The sequence below is a fragment of the Ochotona princeps genome, chromosome 2 (assembly GCF_030435755.1).
Source record: "Ochotona princeps isolate mOchPri1 chromosome 2, mOchPri1.hap1, whole genome shotgun sequence".
Classification (NCBI taxonomy): Eukaryota; Metazoa; Chordata; class Mammalia; order Lagomorpha; family Ochotonidae; genus Ochotona; species Ochotona princeps.
In genome coordinates, this window is record NC_080833.1 from 166,360,951 (window position 1) to 166,383,215 (window position 22,265).

General features: G+C 51.0%; 1 protein-coding gene across 2 annotated transcripts in view; it reads left to right on the forward strand.

Annotated features, from left to right (window-relative positions):
- Positions 1-517: 517 nt before the first annotated feature.
- The window catches only part of VIPR2 (vasoactive intestinal peptide receptor 2), a 100,326-nt gene continuing 78,578 nt past the window's right edge, over positions 518-22,265 (forward strand). The window contains exons 1-2 of one of the 2 annotated variants that reach the window (XM_058660745.1): positions 518-637; positions 3,128-3,227. In XM_058660745.1, the coding sequence (XP_058516728.1) occupies positions 611-637; positions 3,128-3,227 (127 nt within the window). In that variant the 5' untranslated portion in view covers positions 518-610. Of the gene's footprint in view, positions 638-943; positions 1,229-3,127; positions 3,228-22,265 lie in introns of those variants that run through there. The other variant, XM_058660744.1, reaches the window with a different exon arrangement.

The following is a 22,265-nucleotide window of genomic DNA, read 5'->3' on the forward strand; positions in this document are numbered from 1 at the left end:
GCAACAGCCACAAAAAAAAAAAAAAATCAACAATAAATGACTGGTCTTGGGTCTCAATTGCAGGGCTTCTTCATTTGGTGTTAACCACCAGTGTCCTCTATAGGAATGCCTCCGGCTGAACAGGAAAGTAGGGTGTTTCAGGGACGTCCGCGGCTGTCCCCGCCTCCTGAAGGCGGCGCTATTGGTCTGGGGCAGCGACGGGGTCTCCGCCAGTCCAGCCCTACACTGCGTCCCAGGGGAAGGAGGACCATGAGCTGCGAGTTCCTCCTGGAGACCCCCCTGAACCTTCAATACAACCCCATCCTTCTTCAAGGGCTCTTCCCAGTCCGCGCGCATGACAATGTTTCTTCCCTTAATTCCCAGGGCTCCCAACCCCGCTGAGCAGCCTCACCGCCTGCTAAGGCAGCCCACTCATCCTGTAAGCGTTATGACCGCTTTCTTGGGCATCCTTAGTTATCTCCTAGGAAAGCGCAGGTGCCACAAACCCTGCGCTCCGAAGGTTGGTGCACACCTGGCGCCGTGGCTTCCTCCCCTGTCGGAGTTGGCAGGCCCCTGGCCCTCCCCTGAGTACCCTCTCACCTGCTCCTCCTTGCCCCTGAGAGTCAGGGAGATGAAGAGGGGCGCATTGGGACCCAGGGTGAGGGAGGCAGCAGGGGACTGGGGACCAAGATTTGCGGAAGTAGACGAGGTGTCCTGAACGGAGAAAGAGGGAACCCGCAGGACAGAAGGAGCAGGGGTGGGGGTCGCGAAGAGTGCGGGACAGGGGGCGAGGGCGCGCACGGGGCGGGCACCAGGGAGAGGCGGGGGTGCGGGGTGCGGGGCTGAGCAGCACGACGGATGGGGAGGAAGGCGACACGGGGGGCGAGGGGGACGCATGGGGCGGGGACAGGGGGCGAGAGGGCGGAGCGGCGGGGCGCGGGGCGCAGCCGGGACGTGCGGGCGAGCGGTGAGCGCGCTCCAGGCGGGGACAGAGGGGCCTGGCCCACGCGCTCAGGCCGCTGGGCGGCAGCTGCTGGACGCGCGGTGCGCCGACAGCCTGAGCTCGGGGCCGGCCAGGGAGTCTCCGCCACGCTCTGGGCCCGGCCCATGGTGGAGCCCGCGGAGCTGCCGGCGCTCGGGACGGAGGCGGCGGGTGCTGGGCGTCTCCCGGCGCGCTGAGCCCGGGATGAGGGCGCCCGCGCTGCTGCCGCCCGCGCTGCTGACCTGCTGCGGCTGGCTGCTGGTCCCCGTGAGTGCGACCTCCCCTCCCAACTCCACCGGGATTCGAGTCGCCCCCAGTCCTCAAGAGGCTCCCCCGGCTGTGCTTCCCGCGCGAGCCCTGGAGCGCTGAGAGCAGGGCGGCTGCGCCGGGGGCGGCGGGGCCACAGGCATGACCCGGGGACCTATCTGTCCGAGCGCGTCCTGGGAAGAGGAACAGGGTCGCCTGTGGAGCTGCAAACCTTCTCCACGGGAGCGTGACGGACTGGCTCCGGGGCTGGGAAGACCCGTGAGCCCCTCGCTCCCTTGCTTCCGTCCCGGGTTTGCTGGAAACGGGATCCTCTTTCTTCCCGGATACTTAAGACGCGCAGGTCCTGGACCGCGGGTTCTGGGGTGAGCAGGAGAGGTTGGATGGGGCGGCCCTGAGCCCCGGAACTGTAAAGTCCGAGTGGAGCTGAGGGGCCGCCGCGGTCACCTGAGAAGTCTTCCCTTTCAGAGGGAAAGGGACTTTGCGTTGTCGTTAACTCCCTCTCCCGCCTCCTCCTGGGACAGTCGTGTTTGCTTTGGTGTGTGGGAGAGCAGGACGTGGCTTGGCTGGGACGAGTTTCCTTTTGGGAATATTCTTTTTTTTTTTTTTTTTTTTTTTTTTTAAGCGCATGAGGAGAAATGATAAAGCCAGAAGTTTGTTAAATGAGTGCACTAATGTATGGTGTGTTTTTTCAGGGTTTCCTCCTTGTGTAGGAAAACCTTTTTCTAAGTAGAAAGTTTGCACGGTGTTACTGGAGACTCTGCTCGTGTGCACTCCGGTGGTAGCAGCCGGCAGCCCGTACTGCTCTGATCCTCGCGCCCTGGGCTTGGAGTTGTTTAGGCGAAGTTGTCATTGCTGGTGGCGTTGTGGCTGCCCCACTGGCTGGCCTGGCGCCAAGACGCAGCAGGTCTACCCTGGGGAGTCAGATACAGGCTGCTGGATTAAAAACAAAACACCAACTTTCTAAGAGGGGCTGACTGGGGAAGAACTCGACATTGGGTCTGTCCTTGGCTCGCTTAGGAGGCTGCTCCTGACTGGAATTCTGGCAGACCTACATGAGCAGTAGGGTAACCAGAGGTGGATGGCCTTCATGTGCCTGAAAGTGTGACTCTCTTTGCTTAGTAGGACTTCAGCACAGATGAAATTTTGCTTAGACAAAATGTGTGTGTGTGTGTGTGTGTGTGTGTGTGTGTGAGAGAGAGAGAGAGAGAGAGAGCGCACACAATATGGAGGGAGGGAGAGAGAAAGAGATGGGGAGGGAGACAGAGATCTCTGTAGGCAGTGGAAATTAACTATGGGTTTTGTGAGTGCATGTTGAGGTGGAAAAAGCGTGAAGACAAAGGGTGCTGCACTTCAGTAAAAACAGAGGTTGCCGAGTGTTAGCTTCTCAGACTGAGTGGCAGCGCTTTCTGTCTTTGCACAGGTAGTAAGAACACAGGGCTCCCTACTGGCACATCTTAAGAGCCTGTGGTCAGGTCTTGCTGTCCTCTTAGGGCTGTGAACCCAGACTGTCCTCAAATGCTGCACCTGCTGCCTGCCATCGTGGACAGAGACTAGGAAAGGCCCGAGCAATCAACACGCATTCACTTCCATCAGAACAAGAGCTTCCTCGAAGAGGGCTCTTGAACAAGGGGAGATTATTGGGTCCCAGGTCTCCATTGCTTCCGCATTCGTACTGACATGCAGCATGTTATGTTAGTAAGTTTTGTTCCCTTCTCAAAAAATAATTATGTTGAGTTTTAACATTCTGGGGAAGTAAATAATAAAATTGCTCTTAGTAACTCTTCCAGGAAGTTGTGCTTTGGGGGAGAGGTTGGTAGAACTGTGAGGGTTTTGGTAGGATTTCTGCTTGATGATCACTGTGGAGTTCCCCTGATTTCCGTTTCTTTTGGCCTTGAACAGGTGAGCAGCATTCACCCGGAATGCCGATTTCATTTGGAAATACAAGAGGAAGAAACAAAATGTGCAGAGCTCCTGAAGGCTCAGACAGGAAAATACAAGGGTAAGCGCAGGACTCAGGGACCAGGTCTCCTCCCTGCTGGAGACCGGACTGTCTCATGTCCCACTCTTGTAACTGCAGAGTCACCTGTACCTTGCCAAAGAGAGGCAAAGCTAACATGGTCCTTGCTGTGTGGGGGAGGAGGGGAGTTTCCCTAACCCGTTTACAAGAGGACTTGAGTCCTTCACACTAACACTTTCCATGACTTGAAATAAGAGCAACAGTTCCTAAAATACTTTCCTGGGATTTATTGGGCTTTGCCAAGGCAGCTCCGGTTTTCCGTGGAAGGAGCCTTGGTCTGGATTCTTGAGTTGTGAAACCTTCGATCCCAGATCATATGGAGGATGGAAGTGGGTCGGGAAAGAAACAGGAAAGTCTGGCTTTGCTGGTGTTGCAGGCAGAGCTGCTGCAAACACCGTGAACTGACTGGGGCCGTCCCCTGCCCTTGGCAGAAGAAATGCCAGGACACAACACATCCAACCTGGGCGTCCACGACACATTTATAAACTCAGAAGGGCCCAGTTCATAAATAGCAGCAGGGCCTTTTGTCCTTTAGTGCTCCTCACTCTGCTCTACATCATGATTTTTTTTCGGGAGCTGAATAGGTCATGCTGAATTTTCTAGTAACTGTTAAAAGAAGGAGTCGAAATAAGCATGCATGGTTGATTTTAATAATATATTGTATGGACCCAGGCATGATTATCTGAATCTTTATCATTTTAACCAATAACCACTTTACATTTTATCCTTAGTCTCAGAAACTCAGTGCGTGTTTCTGCACTCATGACACATCACCGTTCGGATCACATTTCCAGGACTCAGAGGCTCAGAAGGCTGAGGCTTCCAGTGCTGGCTGGTGTGGCTTTACCTGCCACCTTCCCTGCCCTCCTTCGAGCCTGCGTTTCCTAAACCCAGTGACTCCAGCACACATGCCTTCCGATGGCTGCCTCTTCTCTGTGGTCAGGTCGGTCTCTGTTCAGAGAAATGACAAATGAAGTCACTCTGCTCCCTGAGCGGCAGCCCTGAGAGGACTTGGAAGGGTGGCAAGCTGATGGTCAGGAGAGACAGAGGAGGCCTGGGGACAGGAGGGCAGGAGGGCCTGTGACAGGCATTCTGGCCTCTTGGCTTTGGCTCAGAGGCAGTTCTGTTATCTGCCATCATCGGAGACCTGGGAGGGAGCAGTACCCATCCACCTGCTCTCTGAGTGAGGGCCTTCTCCTGCTGAAGGCCAGGCTGCAGGAAGCAGTGTATGTGTGTGCCGTGAAGTGAAAAGTGAGATGAGATATGATGGGTCTGCTATAGTTCCTTTATAATTCCAGAGGATTGAGTCCAACTGGTTAGGGTGCCTATTACAGAAGACATTGGAAATGCCACCATTATGCAAAATGTTTCCTTAAAAAAAAAAAAGTTTGTTGGAAGGCAGTCAGTGTATCTTTCTCACTGTTTCTCAGAGAGAGAAAGAGTCTCCCATTGGCTGGTTCACTCCCCAGGCCCTGCCACAGCCAGGGCCCATCCAGGCCACAGCCAGGAGCTGCAAACTTGATCAGGATTTCCTATGTGGGTGGCAGGAGCCCAGTTACTAGAGCCTTGGTCTGCTGCCTCTCAGGGTCTTCAGGAACGGGAAGCTGATTGGAAAGCAGATCTGAGACTGGGATGGAAGTAGTCAGTGATAAGGCGTAGGCATCCAAGTGGTGTCTTAGCTGCTGTGCCGGTGTCCACTCCTCCACTCTTTCCATTGAGTGCTCTTTAAATGGTACATCATAAAAAAAAAAAAAAACAACCAAACAAACAACAACAAAAACAGAACTCTGTAGGAGCTGAGCAGATCGCCTGGCGCTCAGAACTGTCCAGAACTCCCTGCAGGGTGGCCAGACTCAAGCTCCACCCTGTGATTGGAGGGTGCCGAGGCCCGCCCGCCAGAGAGAAGTCAGCTCCCACCCAGTACAGCTCCTGTGCATGTCCTGTGCAGTGAGCGTGCTGTGCATGGACCACATCAAATGTCTCAAGCTGCAGCCTCCAAAGGTGAGTGCACAGAAGTCCCTCAGCTCGCCTTGGCACCAGGTGGACCACAATGTGTGTGGCTGGTTTAGAGAAAGATCGTGTGGCATCTGAGCTGGGTTGCCACCCTGGGGAAACCTGCCTGCATCTTCTTGTGGGACGAACCATTAGTTGAGCACCCATCTTTCCTAGCTCAGCAGAGCCTGACTCCTTCATCTTACTGGCATTCAGGAATGCCTAGTCCTGAGCCAGTGGCCCTCGGGGGAAGGCTAGCCACACTCTAGTTTCTGTGAGGAGATAACTTGTGTCCAAGGATTCTTTCTCTCTTTGAAATATGCACGTTGCAAATACCTGTGATATAAATAGCAGTAAGTAACCAGAATGAAGATCCTGTAGGTGATGGAAACCAGGGCCGAGTGAAGGCCTTCTCAGTGGTGACCGAGGTGAGGGCAGATGCACAGCAAACAGCTGGACGTGACACACACACACAGGGTCCGCAGAGGCTGCTTTCAATTCCAGAGCATTAGGAAACTGGTGTGAGAGAGCTCCAGAAATGAAGTGGGGAAAATGAGGCATCAATTCTATTAAGTCATCAGTATATTTACTTAAAAAACAACATACAACGCATCCGGACAAACCCCAATCTCAACACTAAGCCCTTCCTAAGGATTCCCTCAGTTAGGTATTTCGAGCTTTGTGACTTGCTAGGGATCCATCACTGGGATTCACTTAACTTGGACCATGTGCCTATGAGGTATCCTGAGGCTGCAGGTGTCTTAAAACCAGGCATTGCTGACCCGTTGTCCCTGCCAACCTGTAGCAGGGAGGGAAGGAGTTCCCCTGGGCCTTGGCCTGGTTTTCTGCCTCTGTGCACCTGCGACAGGTGTTTTCATGTAACTACCTTGTCTCGTGCCAAGACCTGGAGGCTCTGACGAGGAGCAGCTGGGTGGAGCCTGTGCTTTCTCGCTTGTTCGGCTTTCTGAGCCATGGCGGATGTGCATGGCCGAAATGAGGATGACAGTAAATGCTGTCTCAGGACTAGGTCAAGCAAGGTGCTAGCCAAAAAAAGAAAAAAAAAATACTTAATGTTGTTTTGATTTTTTTAAACAAAACTACCATACTAATTTTGATCTGTCAGGAATTGTCAAAGATTTGAGATGGCTCCCTGATCGCAGGCCAGAAGGAGAGCCTGCCTCATGGGTACTTGTGGGAGATGCCTGCAAATAGCAGGGGCTTCGAGTTCCAAAAGGTTACCTTTGACCCCACGTCTCCCAGGAGCTGTGGGGAGCAGAGCACACGTTGATTGGGTGTTTGTGTCAGAGCTGAAGAGAACAAACCTAGTCGAAAGAAGGCGGCTGGTCAACCTGCTGCCCTTGGCTCCAGAGAAAGCTGTTACCGTGATTACCGTGGCCAGTGTGGAGGAACATGCCGTCTCTGGCTTCCAGACTGCTTGCTACACGTGCAAAGACTGGATCAAGGCTTCCACTGCCGCATCACAGGGTGCCTATGGGGAGTTATCTCCCAAGGCCGGGCATGTGGGAGCTGTTCTTGCTTTTCCTTGACACGATCCTGAGTCAGCACCTGACTTGTCTCTTTGCTCCATTCTCCTGGGGAGAAAAGGCAACGGCTTTTCTTCTTCCATCTCTCCTTCCGGCTCCCAAGCCCTGTGCAGGGCTTGACATTTGAAAAGGTATTTAGAAAGCTTTTGCTGATCCGATTCATGAAAAGATTCCTATCAGCTGGTGAGTGATGTGGACACGTGGGAAAATGTTTTCCGGAAATATATGCAGTGAGGAGTGTTCTGCAGACCTTACCACAGCAGCTTCCCTGGTGTCCCACTCAGAACCCCCAGAGCCACAGAGGAGGGCATTGTGAAGCATCTGCGGAAAGAGGGAATGAAAACATAAGTTTATTTTGGCAATGCATGTATCTTTTTTTTTTTCACTCGATCTTAGCCAAACGGCTGAGAAGCATTGTAGGTGTATTTTTTTTTTCAAAATATTGACTTCCCACAATGTTTTTGAAGACCTCTTGTCTCAATCTACATGGAGGAATGTTCTCCTTCCTGTTTTGTGTTTAATTTTGAAGTTAAGAATGATTTATTTATGTATTTGAAACACAGAGTTACACAGAACGAGGGGGAGAGAGACGAAGAGAGAAGGAATCTCCCCTCCACTGATTCTCTCCACCAACAGCAGCAAGAGCTGAGGGAGAGCTCCACTAAAACCAGGATGCTGCAAGTCCATCTGGGTCTTCCTCGTGGGTGGCAGGGGCGCAAATATTTGAGCCACCTGTTGCGACTTCCCAGGCATGTTAGGCAGGCACGGATTAGAAGTGGAGCAGCCTAGACTTGAATTATCCTGGGACGCCAGCACCATAGATGGCAGCTTAACCCACTACCCATTTATTTATTTTTTCACTTTATTTGAATGTCAGAGAGACACAGAGATCTTCCATCCACTGTCAAAATGCTCACAATAGTCAAAGCTGAAGCCAGGAGCCCAGAACCCAGTCTAGATCTCCCATTGGATGGCAGGGGCCAAAAGAGTTGAGGAGGGGGTCATCTGCTACCTTGCAGAGTATGCTTTAGGGAACTGCATGGCATGTGGAGGAGCCAGAATGTGAGCCAGGCACCCTGATTTGAACGTAGGACTCCCAAGGGACACCTGCGCACTGCAGCAGATGGTTCTCTGCCCTAACCCTGGACCCAAATTCACAGGAAATAGCACACATTTGCTCTGATATGAATATTACTTTTGGCATTCTTTTTTCTTTTCTAATTCCCTTAGACTATGTGTTTGGTCTTCATCCTTTAAGTAAGAGCTGTGTAATAGTCATCAGTGTGTCCTAGAATCCTGAACTTCGGAGCAGTTTGCAGTGTTTTACAGCTATCAGTGATGCTCCATCGCTGCTTTGTTCATGGCCATAGACTATTTCACCAGCACGCAAGGGTTGCCTTCAGCCACTAACTACACAGGTGGTATCACCTTTACCTAGCACCAAAGAATACCTTAAGCCGCATTCTCACTTCTCTGGTGCTGGTGTCACATGCAGAATGGTCGATGGCATCTCTGTTGGACATCCAATCATTCCTTCCTTGTACGTCTTTGTCACAGAGAAAGGTAGGCAGTTTCCATGAATGGTTCTTTCGGGGAGGGGGTGTTGCAGGGAAGAGGTGGGTGAACATCCCAGTTTGGGGAGGTGTCTGGAGGTCCTGCTCTGACCCGTGGTGTGTTCACATGGCCCTGCTGCCCGCATGCCTCCTGCTTTGTGGATGGATCTCCTCTGTGGGAGCCTGAGGGTCTTGGTGAGTGAGGCTCCCAGACCAGCTTGCTGCTAGTGGTCCTTAGCCCGCATTTTGGATCTGAGCAAACTGGATGAATAGCTCCCTAGCGTCTGCTCATGTAGTTCTAAACTGTGGAGGTTTGGAGATCCAGTGGAGAGTAAGGAATAGGATGCTGCTTCAGATGTGAATATTTACAATATAGATCTCTCTTTTTAAAAAAAATACGGCTTATTTATTTGAAAAGCAGAGTAACAGAGAGGGGAAGAAAGATCTTCCACCTGCTGCTTTGCTCCCAAATACTCCTGACAGCTGCAGCTGGGCAAGGAACTCCATCAGTGTCTTCTGTGTTGGTACCAGGATCCAAACTCTCGGGTCAGCATTTACTGCTTCCCATGCTTTTAACAACAAGCTGTATTGGAACATGTGGAGTAGCCAGGACTTGAGTCAGGTTCTCTGCTATGGGATGCAGGCTGCCCAAACAGCTGCTTAGCCCACTATGCCATGGACCCACCTCTGGACAATTAGGTGCTTGCTTCTTGCCTTTTCCTTTTCTCTGGTATAAAAAGTCCCATGTTCTAATTGAAGGAGCTCTCCGGGCTGGTGAAGCAGATAGCTGGTCTGTGTTTTGTTTTTTTGGTTTTTGTTTTTTGCTTTGGAGCCTTTTGGTACTAGATTACTTCTAATTCCTAAACTCCTTGGGATCTGTTCCTGGACTTGTATATGTAATTAATCAATGATAGTTTATTCTGGAAGAAGTGCCTTTACATTTATTTTTCATCAGAAGCCAATCCCATTGAAATAAATTCTACCCTGAATACATTTTTATATAAATACTGCTAAGAGGAACTGTGAACAGCAAATTAGTGTTTGGTAGCTTGACCCAGAGCTGATTTCTTCTGTCCTTCAGAAGAACGAAGCTGTTATGCCAAGAGACTGCTAGATCAAATGAAGTAATGCTGAAGTGGATGCACCTGTTTTTTGTAAGTTACTCTGTTGCTGATTTGGAGCCAAATCGATTTCGTCCTCCATCCCTCTAAAGCTTGGGCTCACCATAGTGCTGGGGATGCCAAGCCATCACCAACAGTCCTCCTGTTGGTGCCCTGTCCCCCCTGCATACGCCCCCTTTGCTTCTTCACACCTCTTCATGTCTGGTTCCCGAGTATGCCTTGTCCTTCTTGCCCATGCCCTGGGCATTCTTTGACGCTGAGGTTGCTCTCCCACTGTAGCCTCTTTTCCCATGCCTGTGGCCATAGAACTTCCAACTGGCCTGACCTCCTTGGCACATCCCTTTCTTGCACCTTGCTTAATAATCATGATGCTCGTGGCACATTGTCTTTGGGACCTCTTCTGACTGGGCACAGCTGGTGCTTCTTCCACTTAAGACCATTCTGGAAGTTTATCCTGGGTGGGTGGGCTCAGAGGGCTGGGCAGCCGCTGTGAGAAGCAGGCATACCAGAGCTCAGTTGCGACTCAGCTCTCAAGCCCTACATGGCCAGATGGCATCTCAGCTCTGCCCTGTGGCCCCAGTGGTGGACAAAGGCATGTGGCTATGACTTCCGTTTCTGTGTGGACCGAGACATGTGCTCCCCTGTGACCTCTCTCAGCTTCTCGCTGGCTTTTGGTTCTGTGTGGTTTTGATGGTTGGAACTGAGTGGAGGTTTGAACCTTTTCATTTGCAAGGTGGTGTAGGGGTTCCGGTGTAGCAGTTCCAGCAAGGGCCTCAGTATCCTTGTGACTGGCACCTCTGCTTTTGCCCGGTTGCCTTGTGTCACGGAGCGAGTGAAAGTGAGGCCATCATGTTATCTGCCAATGGGCTGGCTGGTTCTCCTGCTGTTTACATTTTTGCCAGCAAGTTTGTATTAATTACACACCCGGTGGATTGGGGTGATTAAAAAGTTTATCTAGACATGTTCCCTCCTCGCAAGGAACCCCAGATGCAGTGTGGCTAGCAATGCTTTGGGGTGAGCAGAGGTGAGGGTGCACTGTCCCTTGATTTCTCTGAAAATGGGATTTTGTATTGAGAGACAACGGAGCACAAGATCTCCTAGATGATGCTGAAAAGGTAACTGTGTCTACCAGGAGTGGGGAACTGACAGTGACAGGCTAATGATGGAGAACTGATTTTGTCTTTACTCAGAGAGAAGACAGAGAGGGAAGGGCTGAGAAGCCTGTTGCTCATCTGCTGATTGGCGGCAACTGCTTCTGTGACTTGGATGTGGACATTTGGAGGCTCAGGGTCACTCTGAGGCCTTGATCTTGCTTTTGGTTTTGTCATATGTGTCCCAAACACCGCATCTGGTGCCACTGCACTCCATCCCACCCGGGACCAAGCCCCACACCCACTTGTATCCTTCAAGCTCTCTCTCTCTCTCAGCCGGCGTGTGCGGGTCTTCACTGTGGTTGTGCTGCCATGCCAGGATGCAGGACAAATGCCCTCTTGTACGACAAGCCTGTAAATCGCCCTCTTAGAGATTTTCTGTTCCTTCAAGTCGAGCCCCCCCTCAATCTCTCTGCACCAGGACTTGTCTGAAAGGATCCACAGAGATTTCCTGTGTGGTGCGGGGAGTCATTCATTCAAGAACCAACCCTATGAGCTCCACTGGTGCTCACGGTGGGGGACTACGTGGGTATGGTGAGTCTGGGTTGGGGGGAGGGGACTTGTTAGGGATCGGATGCACAAGTAGGTCTTGCTCCTGATCCAGAACAAAGCAGGGATGCTCACTGCCATGGCCGTGTCCTTGGCCCCTTTTTTCTGCCCAGAGCTGCGCGAGTGCCTAGTCTTGATGTTACAAGGCAGCCAACCGAGCCTCACTGTCTAGATGAAGATGCTTGGAGTCCAGAAGTGAAAAACGGATTTTTCCAAAGTGGTAGAAGAGCCCAGAACCCAGACTGCTCATCAAGTATTCTTTTTCCCAAAGATTCATTTATTTTACTTGAAAGTCAGAATTACTGAATGAGAGAGAGAGAGAGAGATTGAGACAGAAATTTTCCATCTACTGGTTCACTTCCCAAATGGCCACAATTTCTGGTGCTGAACTGATCCAAAACCAAAAGCCTAGGGATTCTTCCAGAGTCTCCCACATCAGTGTGGGGGCCCAAGTACTTGAGCCATCCTCTGCTGCTTTCCCAGGCCACCAGCAGAGAGCTGGATTAGAAGTGGGGCAGCTGGGACTCAGCAGGTAGAAGATTAACTTGCTGTGCCACCAAGCTGTACCCCTGGCCCATGCTCTTTTTACAGAATTCTTTTGGGTGCCCTGGGAGACAGGGAGGCATGTTTGAGAAAGGGGTTAGCTTCCAGTTTAGTGGGTGCTTCCAGGCAGGAGCATGCCACCACTGCGCTTCAGTCTGACCTCTGTGATGTTCGTTGCGGTGGTTTGCACACTCAGTTGAGTGACACTGGAGTTGAAGATTCCCTGGCTTCCCATCTGCTTTGTGAGCACAGCACTTTCTCTGCTGGCCTCTACTGACAGCTTTGAGGTTCCAGGCACCTAAGACCTCCTTGCCCCTCTGACCACAGCCTCCCCCGTATCCTCTGGCAGGGACCCCTGCATTCTCTCCATGCCCATGGATAAACAGGGACTCCTCAGAGGCAGCTGGGTTCTGTCTGTGGAAGTGGGGATTGCGCCGGGCAGGATGCTCTGTGCCAAGGCTCCTCAAAATATTGTCTGCAACCACTTTAAATATCATGTTGTGGGTAGTGCTCCTGTAGGTTAACTGTTGATTTGAAAGGCAACCTTTTTCCCAAGCCAGGGGGTTATGAACAGAGATGGTCTAAACCATCATGAACTTCACCTGAAGCTCCCTGCTCGTGGTGGGGAAGGGAGTTGGCCAGCTTGAGGGGACTCTGGGTCTCCTGTGATGGCCATGGGGAGGGAGGACACTCTTCCTACAGCTGCACCCAGACATGTTGTGTCACATACACTTCTGCCTGCCATGGCAAGGTACTCTGTAATATTGAAGGTTTACTCACAGTGCTCTTCTAGGCACCAAAATATGAATGGGAGTTCTGACTAGGGTGAAGTGAAGGGGGTTTTGTGGGGGCCAGGGAGCTGGCTTTGTCTGGGAGCCAGAGCTCAGTACACTCAGGGAAGGCAGGGGCAGAGACACGGCCACAGGTACCTGTGGAAGGGATGAGGATCTCCACAGGAGGGAGAGGGGAGTATCAGCATCTGGGAGCTAAAGTGCCCCCTCACCCGTCTGGCGCAGGAGTGGAGGGAGGGCCGGTGAGGCGGGCATGCAGAGACTTCTAATCAAAGTGTTTAGCAGAAAGCTCTGTTTGCCCAGGAGACAGAGGGCCGTGACAGAAGTCCAGAGAGACCCTGCTTTGCTCAGGACTGGTCTCAGGGTGGGTGGATGCTGGGTGGACAGGGCGCTACTCAGGGAAAGGTTGGGGGTGGAAGAAGAGGGTGTCCAGGGTGGGCAGGTGCTAGGGCGTGCAGGCAAGCCACTGTTCCCTACTATGCCTGGATGGCGGCTCCGTGTCATTTGCCCTGAGGGCGGGACTCACCAAGTGCCTGGACGTGAGAGCCAATCCAGGAAAGGTTTCTGTGCCAGCGAGCGCCTCCCTGGATCTGCGGTGGGCTCTGTCAGGTGCGTGAGCAGCCTTGTCATAACACTGGTGAGCGATGTTCAGCGATGTTCTGCGACGCACCGGGAAGCAACCCAACTCCTGGTCATAAATCTACAGGAAATTATTCTGGGAGCAGCGTGGCAGGATTTCCCACGCTGCAAGGCCTTGCAGTGCTCACCCTCTCCAAACTAGACTGGTCACGGGGACTTCAGGCAGAGCACCGTGCAGCCCTGTCAGCCTTGGAGCTCCTGTGGCACCGGCATGCCCCAGGTGGTAGTCACCATGGCACGAGGGTTTTCCGATAATAGCAAGGGTAAGGAGACAGTTTCTGTCGTCTGAGATGACCCAGGCAAACAGCGTGGTTGGTGAAAGGTCCGGATATGTGCACACTCACCCGTCTAGCCAACTGGTGGGCCTTGTTCTCAGCAAGCATCTCCCTGTGTGCCACCATGTGGCGCTGGGTGAGGGCCCAGAAGACCCTGTAGGTGCAGGGAGGTTCCAGTCTCTGAGCCATTGGCCATCGAGTCTTCCTTTAGGCAGTGATGGCTGGGCAGGGATTCCAGCGTTTGACCAACTCAGGCTCAGTCTGGAGTGTAGTTTTATGTTTGGGCCTTATGGGATTTAGCATATTTTAAAAGATATATAGTAACTTCCGGCTTGGTCTCACAAGTCACTTTGACGTATTCTTTGGTTCCTCCAACAGCATCGGTTACTTCTGGATTTTGCATCTTGGTTTGAAGTTAGTTCAACTCTCAGGATAGGGCTTCCACCTACAGAATTCACTGAGCCCTCACTCCCAAAATAAAGGTGCTAGTGTTCGGGTTCAAAATTCTGATATGGGGCCCAGTGCGGTAGCCTAGTGGCTAAAGTCCTCACTTGGCATCCACCAGGATCTCATATGGGTACTAGTTTGTTTCCCGGTTGACCCGCTTCCCATCCAGATCCCTGCGGTGGCCTGGGAAAGCAGTAGCGGATGACCCAAAGCCTTGGGAACTCGCACCCATGTGGGAGACCTGGAGGAGGCTCCTGGCTCCTGGCTCCTGGCTCCTGGCTTCAGATCAGCTCAGCTCCAGTCATTGCGGTCACTTGGGGAGTGGACCAGCAGACAGAAGATCTTTCTCTCTGTGTCTCTCCTCTCTGTAAATCTGCCTTTCCAATAAAAATAAACAAATCTTCAAAATTCTTGTGTGACCCACTTTCCTGTTTCTGGTTCACCCCAACCTTGGCTGCAGCCCCCTAGTTAAAGAGGCTGTTGGGTATATCCTGGAGCCATCTAGAAAAGTTGAGTTCCTTGTAAAATATTTTTTGAGATGTTCTGGATCATTTCGAGTCAGAACTGTGTGGGGCTTTGGTCATCTTCCACTTGCTCTGCTGAGGCCATTTCTCTCAGGAACCCAGGACAGACTGTTTTACAAGTTGGCAGAGTGTTGGGGAGCAAATCGCAGCAGTGGCTATGTTGGTGCAGCCACGCTTCCACCGTTCCTTCTGGAAGGAAAAACTCTTCCTTCAGGAACTTCTAGGACATGGCAGGTAACTGTAGTGGAGCCTGTGGGAGCGTAGTAGAGGCTTGATAAACATTGGTGGAAGAGTTGAGTATTCATCATTGCGAATTACAAGACAGGTGGCTGCAACTTACCTCTCACAGCAAAGTTACATCATTAAGAAGATGTATTGGCTGGAAGGACCGTGGTTTGTGTAGTGTCTGTTGCGGGATATTTGAATCATCGTCACACCCTGAGCTCGTTCTGTTCATTGTTTAGGGACTCCTTGCAGGTCAGTCTTTCTGGGCTGGAATCTTCATGCACCTGCAATGACTATCTCCTGAGCAGAGCAGATTCCCATTTTGTAAACTGCATTCCAGGGCATATTTCTTTCATTAGTGTTGACAAGTTACTGCTTTGGGCATTTCCCTCAAATGGCTTCATTTCTGTGCGCTTCTGCCAATAGCAATTATGGTCATCATTCCTAATTGCGACGTTTCTCAGCGACGTTTGGCACCGTACCCAGCTTAGCTAATGCATGGATGTGGCTCTTCTTATCTTACTGGCAAGTAGCTTAAGAACAGAATGTATAGCCTCAGGGAAGGAGAAAGAAGTAAGAATTTGGATGGTCACTGTGTTCAGAAACCACTGGGGTTTGAGAGGATTTAGGGTATTTCCTAGCGGGATATTTCCTAACTGGTCATCTGAACAGGCAGCATCCAGAGATGCTTAATGAAGATTCAAGTCGTGGAGAGCCTCGTGTCAAGGACCAGTCTTCTGGAATCTGCAGAGGCAATCAAAGGTTTGTTTGCTAGAGTGCCGGCTTAACCACTAAGACAAGAACATCCTGGAATGCAACTACCAGAACATAGCTTCCTGATAGGACAGCTATTAGAAGATCGTGTTCCTCTAAGCTCTGCATGCCCTCAGCTCAGGGGATGGATGATGTGGAGTTCCTTTTGTCATGTGTGGTCAGCTCAGGTGGCTGCAAAACAGTGGCCCTGAGTGTTCACTCAGCAGCAGGTGTCCATGAATGGCATCATTTTGAAAGTCTCTGAGTTGACAGTTAAAATAAAGGCATTGGAGAAACGCCAAACTTGCTGCTGTCAGACTTGCCAGTCTTGACTGCTGCTGCTCTGAGGCCAAGGGTGGAAGTGACCAGGAGCCAGGCTAACTCAGATTTTCTCCTTGAAGAACTAGGCACCGGAGGGCGAATGGCTATGGTGGGAGGAACCTTCGGGCTCTATGAGTCATCAGAGGGCTGAGACTGTCCCGGGCCAGCTCTCTGCTCTTCTGTGGCTGGACATGTCTGCACTGAGAGTTGAGCCATGTCACCTGCATCCCTCTCCTGTGATCTGCAGGGGACCAGCCAGGCGCTGATCAGTGACTTGTTTGTGAACACAGAACAGTGAAGGTGGTGGCCTCTTGTGAGCATAAGCAGTGTGCTGACTGGGAGGCCAGTAGGTGGGAGTACTTGTCTGGCCAGAACTCTTGGCTGTAGTTAGAGAAGGGCAAAGCTCTTACCAATAATAATAATAATAATAATAATAATAATAATAATAAAAGAGAGAGATTCCTCTTCAGTTCAGTTGGTGAGTCATTCTGCCCAGCATTTAGTCCCCAAAGTTGACAACACGCATAGAGAATCAGTGGCTTTGACAGCCAAAAGGAAGATAGTTTTTCTGAAAGACTGCAACATCAGAATTGTAAAGCCCACAGGACTCATTGAAACCAACTTGCTCAGCATTTGTCATGGTGGACAAGAGACAGCTGTGCCTTGCACGAGTGCATAGCTCCCCACCTTTCTATTTCAATGGCAGGAACTCAGCAATATGGTTGGTATCACAGTTGGTATCACACATACGCACCTGGCGCAGGAAGCCTGCTGCAAAGGTCCACTCTGCTTACCTGTGTCTGTGTCTGGTTCAGTCTGCTACTAACAGAACAGAGCAAAACTCAACACAAGCAAGCTACCCTGGAGCAAGACAGCAGCTCCTTGAGGAATGTTTCCATGGCACATAAAATAGATTCCAAACAGAGCACCCTTCCACCTGCCCTGTTTCCTTTTGCATGGCCTTTGCTAGTGACCACAGTCATTGTGGAAGGGGTCTGGACAGTCAGTGAGCTTCTCAAGCAGTGAGCCCGGAAGGTGGAGTGAAACTTCTGGACCTCGCCTGAGGTGTAGTTGATCAAACATGGGGCAGCCAGGAGTCGATCTGGCACTCATATAGGATGTTGGCATTGCAAGTGGCAGTGTCATGTGCTTTAGCACAGTGCTGGCTTCTTTAAGTTCATGTGTCTTTGATTAACATGTAATGCCTGTGCATGTTTATGGGGCATGGTATGGTATAGAACCACAAACAGATCAAATCAGACAATTAGTACTTCTACCTCCTTACCCGTTTTTTTATTTGGAGCCCACCAGTTCCTCGCTTCCTGTTTTTCAGATAGCGTATAATAGATTATTGTAAACTAGAGCCACCCACTGTGCTGGGTGATGCTAGAACCTACTATTTCTATCTGACTGTGTTTTGGGTACCTTATTCAATCACCTCCTCTTTTTCTTCCCCTTCCTTCTCAGCCTCTCATGATCACTATTTTAAGTCCAGAGCAAATATTTTTAAAAATTGCAGTTTCCCAAAAACAACAACAACAAAATCTAGCTCCTTTCTGGATGAGAATTTGCGTCATCATGCTGTTGAAGGAATGTAACAGACCACAGTCCAGAAACCAGGTTGTGCTGCCTTCGCTTGGACGGGGTCAGTGTTTACACATGGCACTGGATGTAGTTTGGGCAGCCCTGTCAGTACAGCTGAAGCTGCATAACCCACAATGACACAAGCACCCCTCCAGCCCAGACCTCCAAACGGAAAAGGGATTTGTAGCAGGACCTTACAGTCGCACCTGCTGGGTTTGTCTCAGTGTTTGCTCTTGGTGCTGCGCGCTTCCTTCACGGTCTGCGTTTCCTCTAAATGAGAATTAGGATCTCGAAGTTAGCTGAGACTCAGGTAGGTCCCCTATCTTGGGAGGAGCATGGCTGGATGGCCCCTTGTGCTTGCTCCTGGCACGATGTTGGGTGTCCAGGATGTCCGTGGCGCTACCTGTCGCTCACTGAAGAAGTGATCCAAGAATCTCATGCATCACAGATTTTCTTTACCCTGTGCAATTTTCAAGTCATGTATGGGTTTGCTAGCACCCAGAAAATTCTACTTCCCTGCCTTGGTTTTAGCGTCTATTGATGGTTTGCTTCTGAGTCGGTTGTCTTTGGATGTGGACGTAAGTTGGCTTCTGTACTGGTATTCATTCTCTGTACAATTGTCAGCAAGCGTTTTCAGTAAAGATGTTCTGCACTACCTAGGAAAGAGCTGTTATCCCTCCTAAAAGAACAGGATAAAAGTACAAGTACTCTTGACCCCTGTTAAGCAGGAGATGCTGTGTCCATTCCAACTCTTCCTTGGAAAGGGACCTCTCCCTTGCCAAACTTGGAGGAGCTTCAGAAAACCTTCCCTGGGAGAAATGACTGTGGCTGGGTAGAGAGGGTCACCTGGGAGCCTCACTGTTGGCTGTGCGGAAAAAAAAACCAGCTTGCCCAGCAAGACAGCCTCAGGGGTAAAGAAGGAAACCCAGTGGCAGCTAGCCTACGGGGAGTGTAGGCGACAGCCCAGGAACAGACAACCAAAGCACTCCTGAAAAGATCACCTCTGAACCTCATGAGCCCGGAGACAGCAGCAGATACTGGCCTGCCCATCTGCTGCCCTCACCACCCAGTCCTGGGGATGCCCACCCTCGTCCTGACTGGCAGCTTCCAGCCCAAAGCAAGTCCAGACTTTGACTTTTCAAGTTTGGGGCTGAATCTATGCACTAAGGTTCAGAAAACACATTTGCTAAGTGAGCAGTAATGGTAAATACAGAGGCAGCTGGTCACCCACTGGGCAGGTGAGAAGGGCCAGTGCTCTTGGGACATCCTATGTAGCATGAACGTGTAGTGATGGGGCACAGCCGGTGTGAGCATCTGTCCCTACACACAGCGAGGCAGTCAGCATGGGGGCCACTGTTCTGCCTGTCCTTAGGTCCTGTTGGGATTTGTTTCCAGCAGGTTTAGATGACTTCTACCATTTAAGATGTATACCCAGAAAAAGCATATCGAATGTTGAAGACAAACAAAGCATCTTTGAAAAGTTTATAGAAAATGCATATTATGAGAACGCTCTACTTGGATTTCAAAATGTTTTCCACAAAATTAAGTTTAACCTTTTAATTCTGTTTTCCATAAACATTTTAAAAGAATCCTCCAAGAGAGACATTTAAAAAAATATCTATTTATGTATGTATTTATTCGAAAGGTGGAGTCGATGGTGGGGAGGAGAGAGAGGGAGAGAGATCTTCCGTCTGCTGATTCACTTCCCCAGACACTTGCCATGGCCAAGGTGGGGTCAAGCCAAAGCCACAAGCCAGGAATTCCTTACTGGTCTCCCAGGTGGGTGACAAGGGCCCAGATACTCAGGCCTTCATGTATTACCTTTCCAGGTGTATTAGCAAGGTGCTAGACTAGCAGAGGGGCCAGCACTTGAGCTAGCACATTTGATAGGGGAATGCCATTGTTGTAAGCAGTGGCTTAACCTGCTGTGACACAGTGGCCCTAAGGGAGGCCTTTTTGTTGTCGCCTTAGATAATGAAAAGTTGAAGGCTTTTTCCTGCAGAAAGGAATGCAGCAGAAGTTGGTGATAATGTCTGATCTGTGTCCAGTGGTCTCATGACCTGGGACGGGCCGGGGGACCCGTGCCAGTGGCCTCCCTCCTGGGGAGGGGCAGTGAACCGGCTGAGGCAGAAGGCTCCCTCCAGTTCTGTGACTCTGTCCCCTTGCAGCCATTCTGTCTCCTGGCTCACCCTCTAAACCAATGTCCTCATTTCCTACTTTCCTGTGCTCCCTGGCAGACTACAGATGCATATGTTAAGGCATTAAGAAAGAGACTGACAAATACAAGGAGAAAAATACAATATTCATTTTTTAAGTGCTGTTTCCCATTCAGGAATGTTTAGTAATTATGCTGACCCAAGAGGCAGAACACAGGAGTAGCTCTGAACGCAAACCCTGTGGTACCTGGATGGGCCTTGGGGTCCTTGAGATAGCGGTCACAGGACCTTGGCAAAGATTTGGGGCCCAAGATGTGGAGACACCCATGCCACCAGAGCCCCTTTGTGGGGACAGTCTGATCACACACTGTCCCCACCCTGAGGGTAGCAGGTGTTTCCTGCAGTGCTGCCTGTCAGAATACGGCCCAGAGCCTGAACCCCGGTGGAAGCTCCTTGCTTGGCTACCTCTCCGTGTCTGGGTCTTTCCAGTTCTCAGTGCCACACTCACCCCAGAGAGGAAGTCCTCACCAAAAATGAGAAGGCCACGGTTAGTGGTAAGCCTCAGCCACCCTTGGGATGTTCATTAAGCATTCTGTACCTCAGTCTCCTCATGTGTGAAATGGGACCAATACTCACACCTGCCTTTGGGGTTTTCAGGTGTTCTCTGAGTTCTTGGGTCTATAGCTCTGAGAGCAGTGCCTGTAAACAGGTGACCTCGGTGTCAGCTGCTGTCTTTTTCAGTAACATGTGTTGTGTGATCTTACAACAATCACACGTGACAGCATCAGCTGTTTTGACTTCTGTGTCTCCAGTTTCACTGGGCAGGGAGCTACAAGAAGGAGCAAAGTCCAAGCACCAGGCCACTGGTCACCACGATGGGAACATCAGGTAACATACCAAATTTCGTGCCAAGCCGTGCTGTGCGGGTAGTTATCTATGAGGTGATATGCCGATGGGGGATTATCGCCATTCTACAGAGAGATAGAGTGAGTCTGAGATGACGCTATGTGCTCGTAGTCAGAGCCAACAAGCCCACCAGTGGGTGTGGCCCCGTCAGCTTGCTGTGCTTTCAATCTGGGGTGATGGCGGGTGCTTGTTTCCAGCTCAGGGTCTGGGGCCAGCTTGAGAAGTTTGCACGGTAGCACACTCCATATTGGGGTCTCAGCCTGGATCATTTTGCAGACACCCAGAATCTTTAGAAACAAAACCACTGCCCAGGCTAATCAAATCAGAGCCCTAGGAAGCATCAACAGCAGTTCCAGATGGGCTCTGTGCAGCGGGAGCTACTGAGTGACCATCACCTGGATGAGAGGCTGGGATGGGGAAGGAGCAGGAAGGGCCCTGCTAAGGCCCTACAGGGGCCTGGGGATGCCTACAGGAGAGGGTGCCCCCTGCCCCTGCTCTGTACCCACAGCCCTGGGTGACCACGTCTGACATGCAGAGACTTGTGGCCTGATTTTCCTAGGGGGTTAGTGTCTATGGAAGTGTAGGGAATGCGTAGAGTGAGCCCTTGGATCTTTTACCTGGTCTCCACACGGTGAAGCTCTTGGTCTCACTGGGGAACTGTGTACAGCAGCGAGACCCCATGTCCTGTCCACTGACCCTTGAGAACTGTGGTGTTCTGATCCTAATGATCTAGGCCAGGAATAGCCATGGAGTATGAAGTGCTGATTTTCTCTTGGGTTAGGAAAAATGATCACTTGGACTGAATGATGTGTCTCCATTATGGTCAGGGGAGAGGGCCCTGAGCTGAGCTGTTCCAGAACTGAGGTCTCTGCTGTTTCTCCTCTTTCTTTCTCCATCCGTCAGCTTATTCACGTTCAGACATCCCACTGGAGATGGGTGTTTGCAGTAGTTAAAGTGATGGTTAGAACGCTCATATTCTGTGTCAGAGTGCTAATAATGCTTTGAGACCTGATGCTGCTCCTGATTCCGGTTTCCTGCTCATCCACACACTGGGAGGCGACGAGTGATGGTCCCTGTCACCCATGTGGGAGAATCTGCAGAATTCCTGGCCCCCGGCTTAAGACTGGCCCACTTAGAACTGTTACAGCCATTTGGGGAGTCAACCAGTAGAAGGCTTGCTCATTCATTTTCATTCTCTCTCTCTCTCTCTCTCTCTCTCTCTCTCTCTCTCTCTCTCTCTCTCTCTCTTCCTCTCCCTCCTTCCCTCCCTCCTTCCCTCTCAAATAAATGAACCTGCGCCCTGAGCTCTGGAACCTTTTTCTCAGCAAAAGAGAAGTCCAGGATGTGATGTGCATATAGCATTTTCCCATCTGACTTAGTCACTGTAATGTCCTTGACTCACTGCTGGGTTTCATACACTTGTGGCTCCTTGAAACAGGGAAAATGATGCCTGGTGGCATATTCCATTACACCCAAGGAATTGATATTCCTCTTGCAGAATTTTTCAAGTGCTTATGTTCTGGAAGAATCCTGGCAGTTATCACAGGAACAGAGGCAGTAGGGGAGCGAAGCTTGCCTCCACTGCAGGTATCTGGTAGAACAGTAGTTTCTACAAGGTCCACAGCAGCTGTTCCATGTTGCATGAGCGAGTTGTTGAGTCGCCAAGCCTGGCACTGGGCGCCTTGAGCTTGCTGGCGGTGCCTGCTCTATCTCACTTCTGCGACTTTAAACTGAAGTTCACCTTTTGACTGGAGGACATGATTGGCGTATTTGCTCTTAGATGTTGGTGGCGGCACACACGGCCCCTCTTTGCCTGAGAGCTTGGTTTCTCACCTTCCCTTTAGCACGTATCTGCCCTGCAGCAGGCTGCCCACTCTTCACCTGGAGAAAGAAATGGAGATGATGATGTTCGTCCTGTCCCTAGCCACTCTCGTTTCCCTACCTCC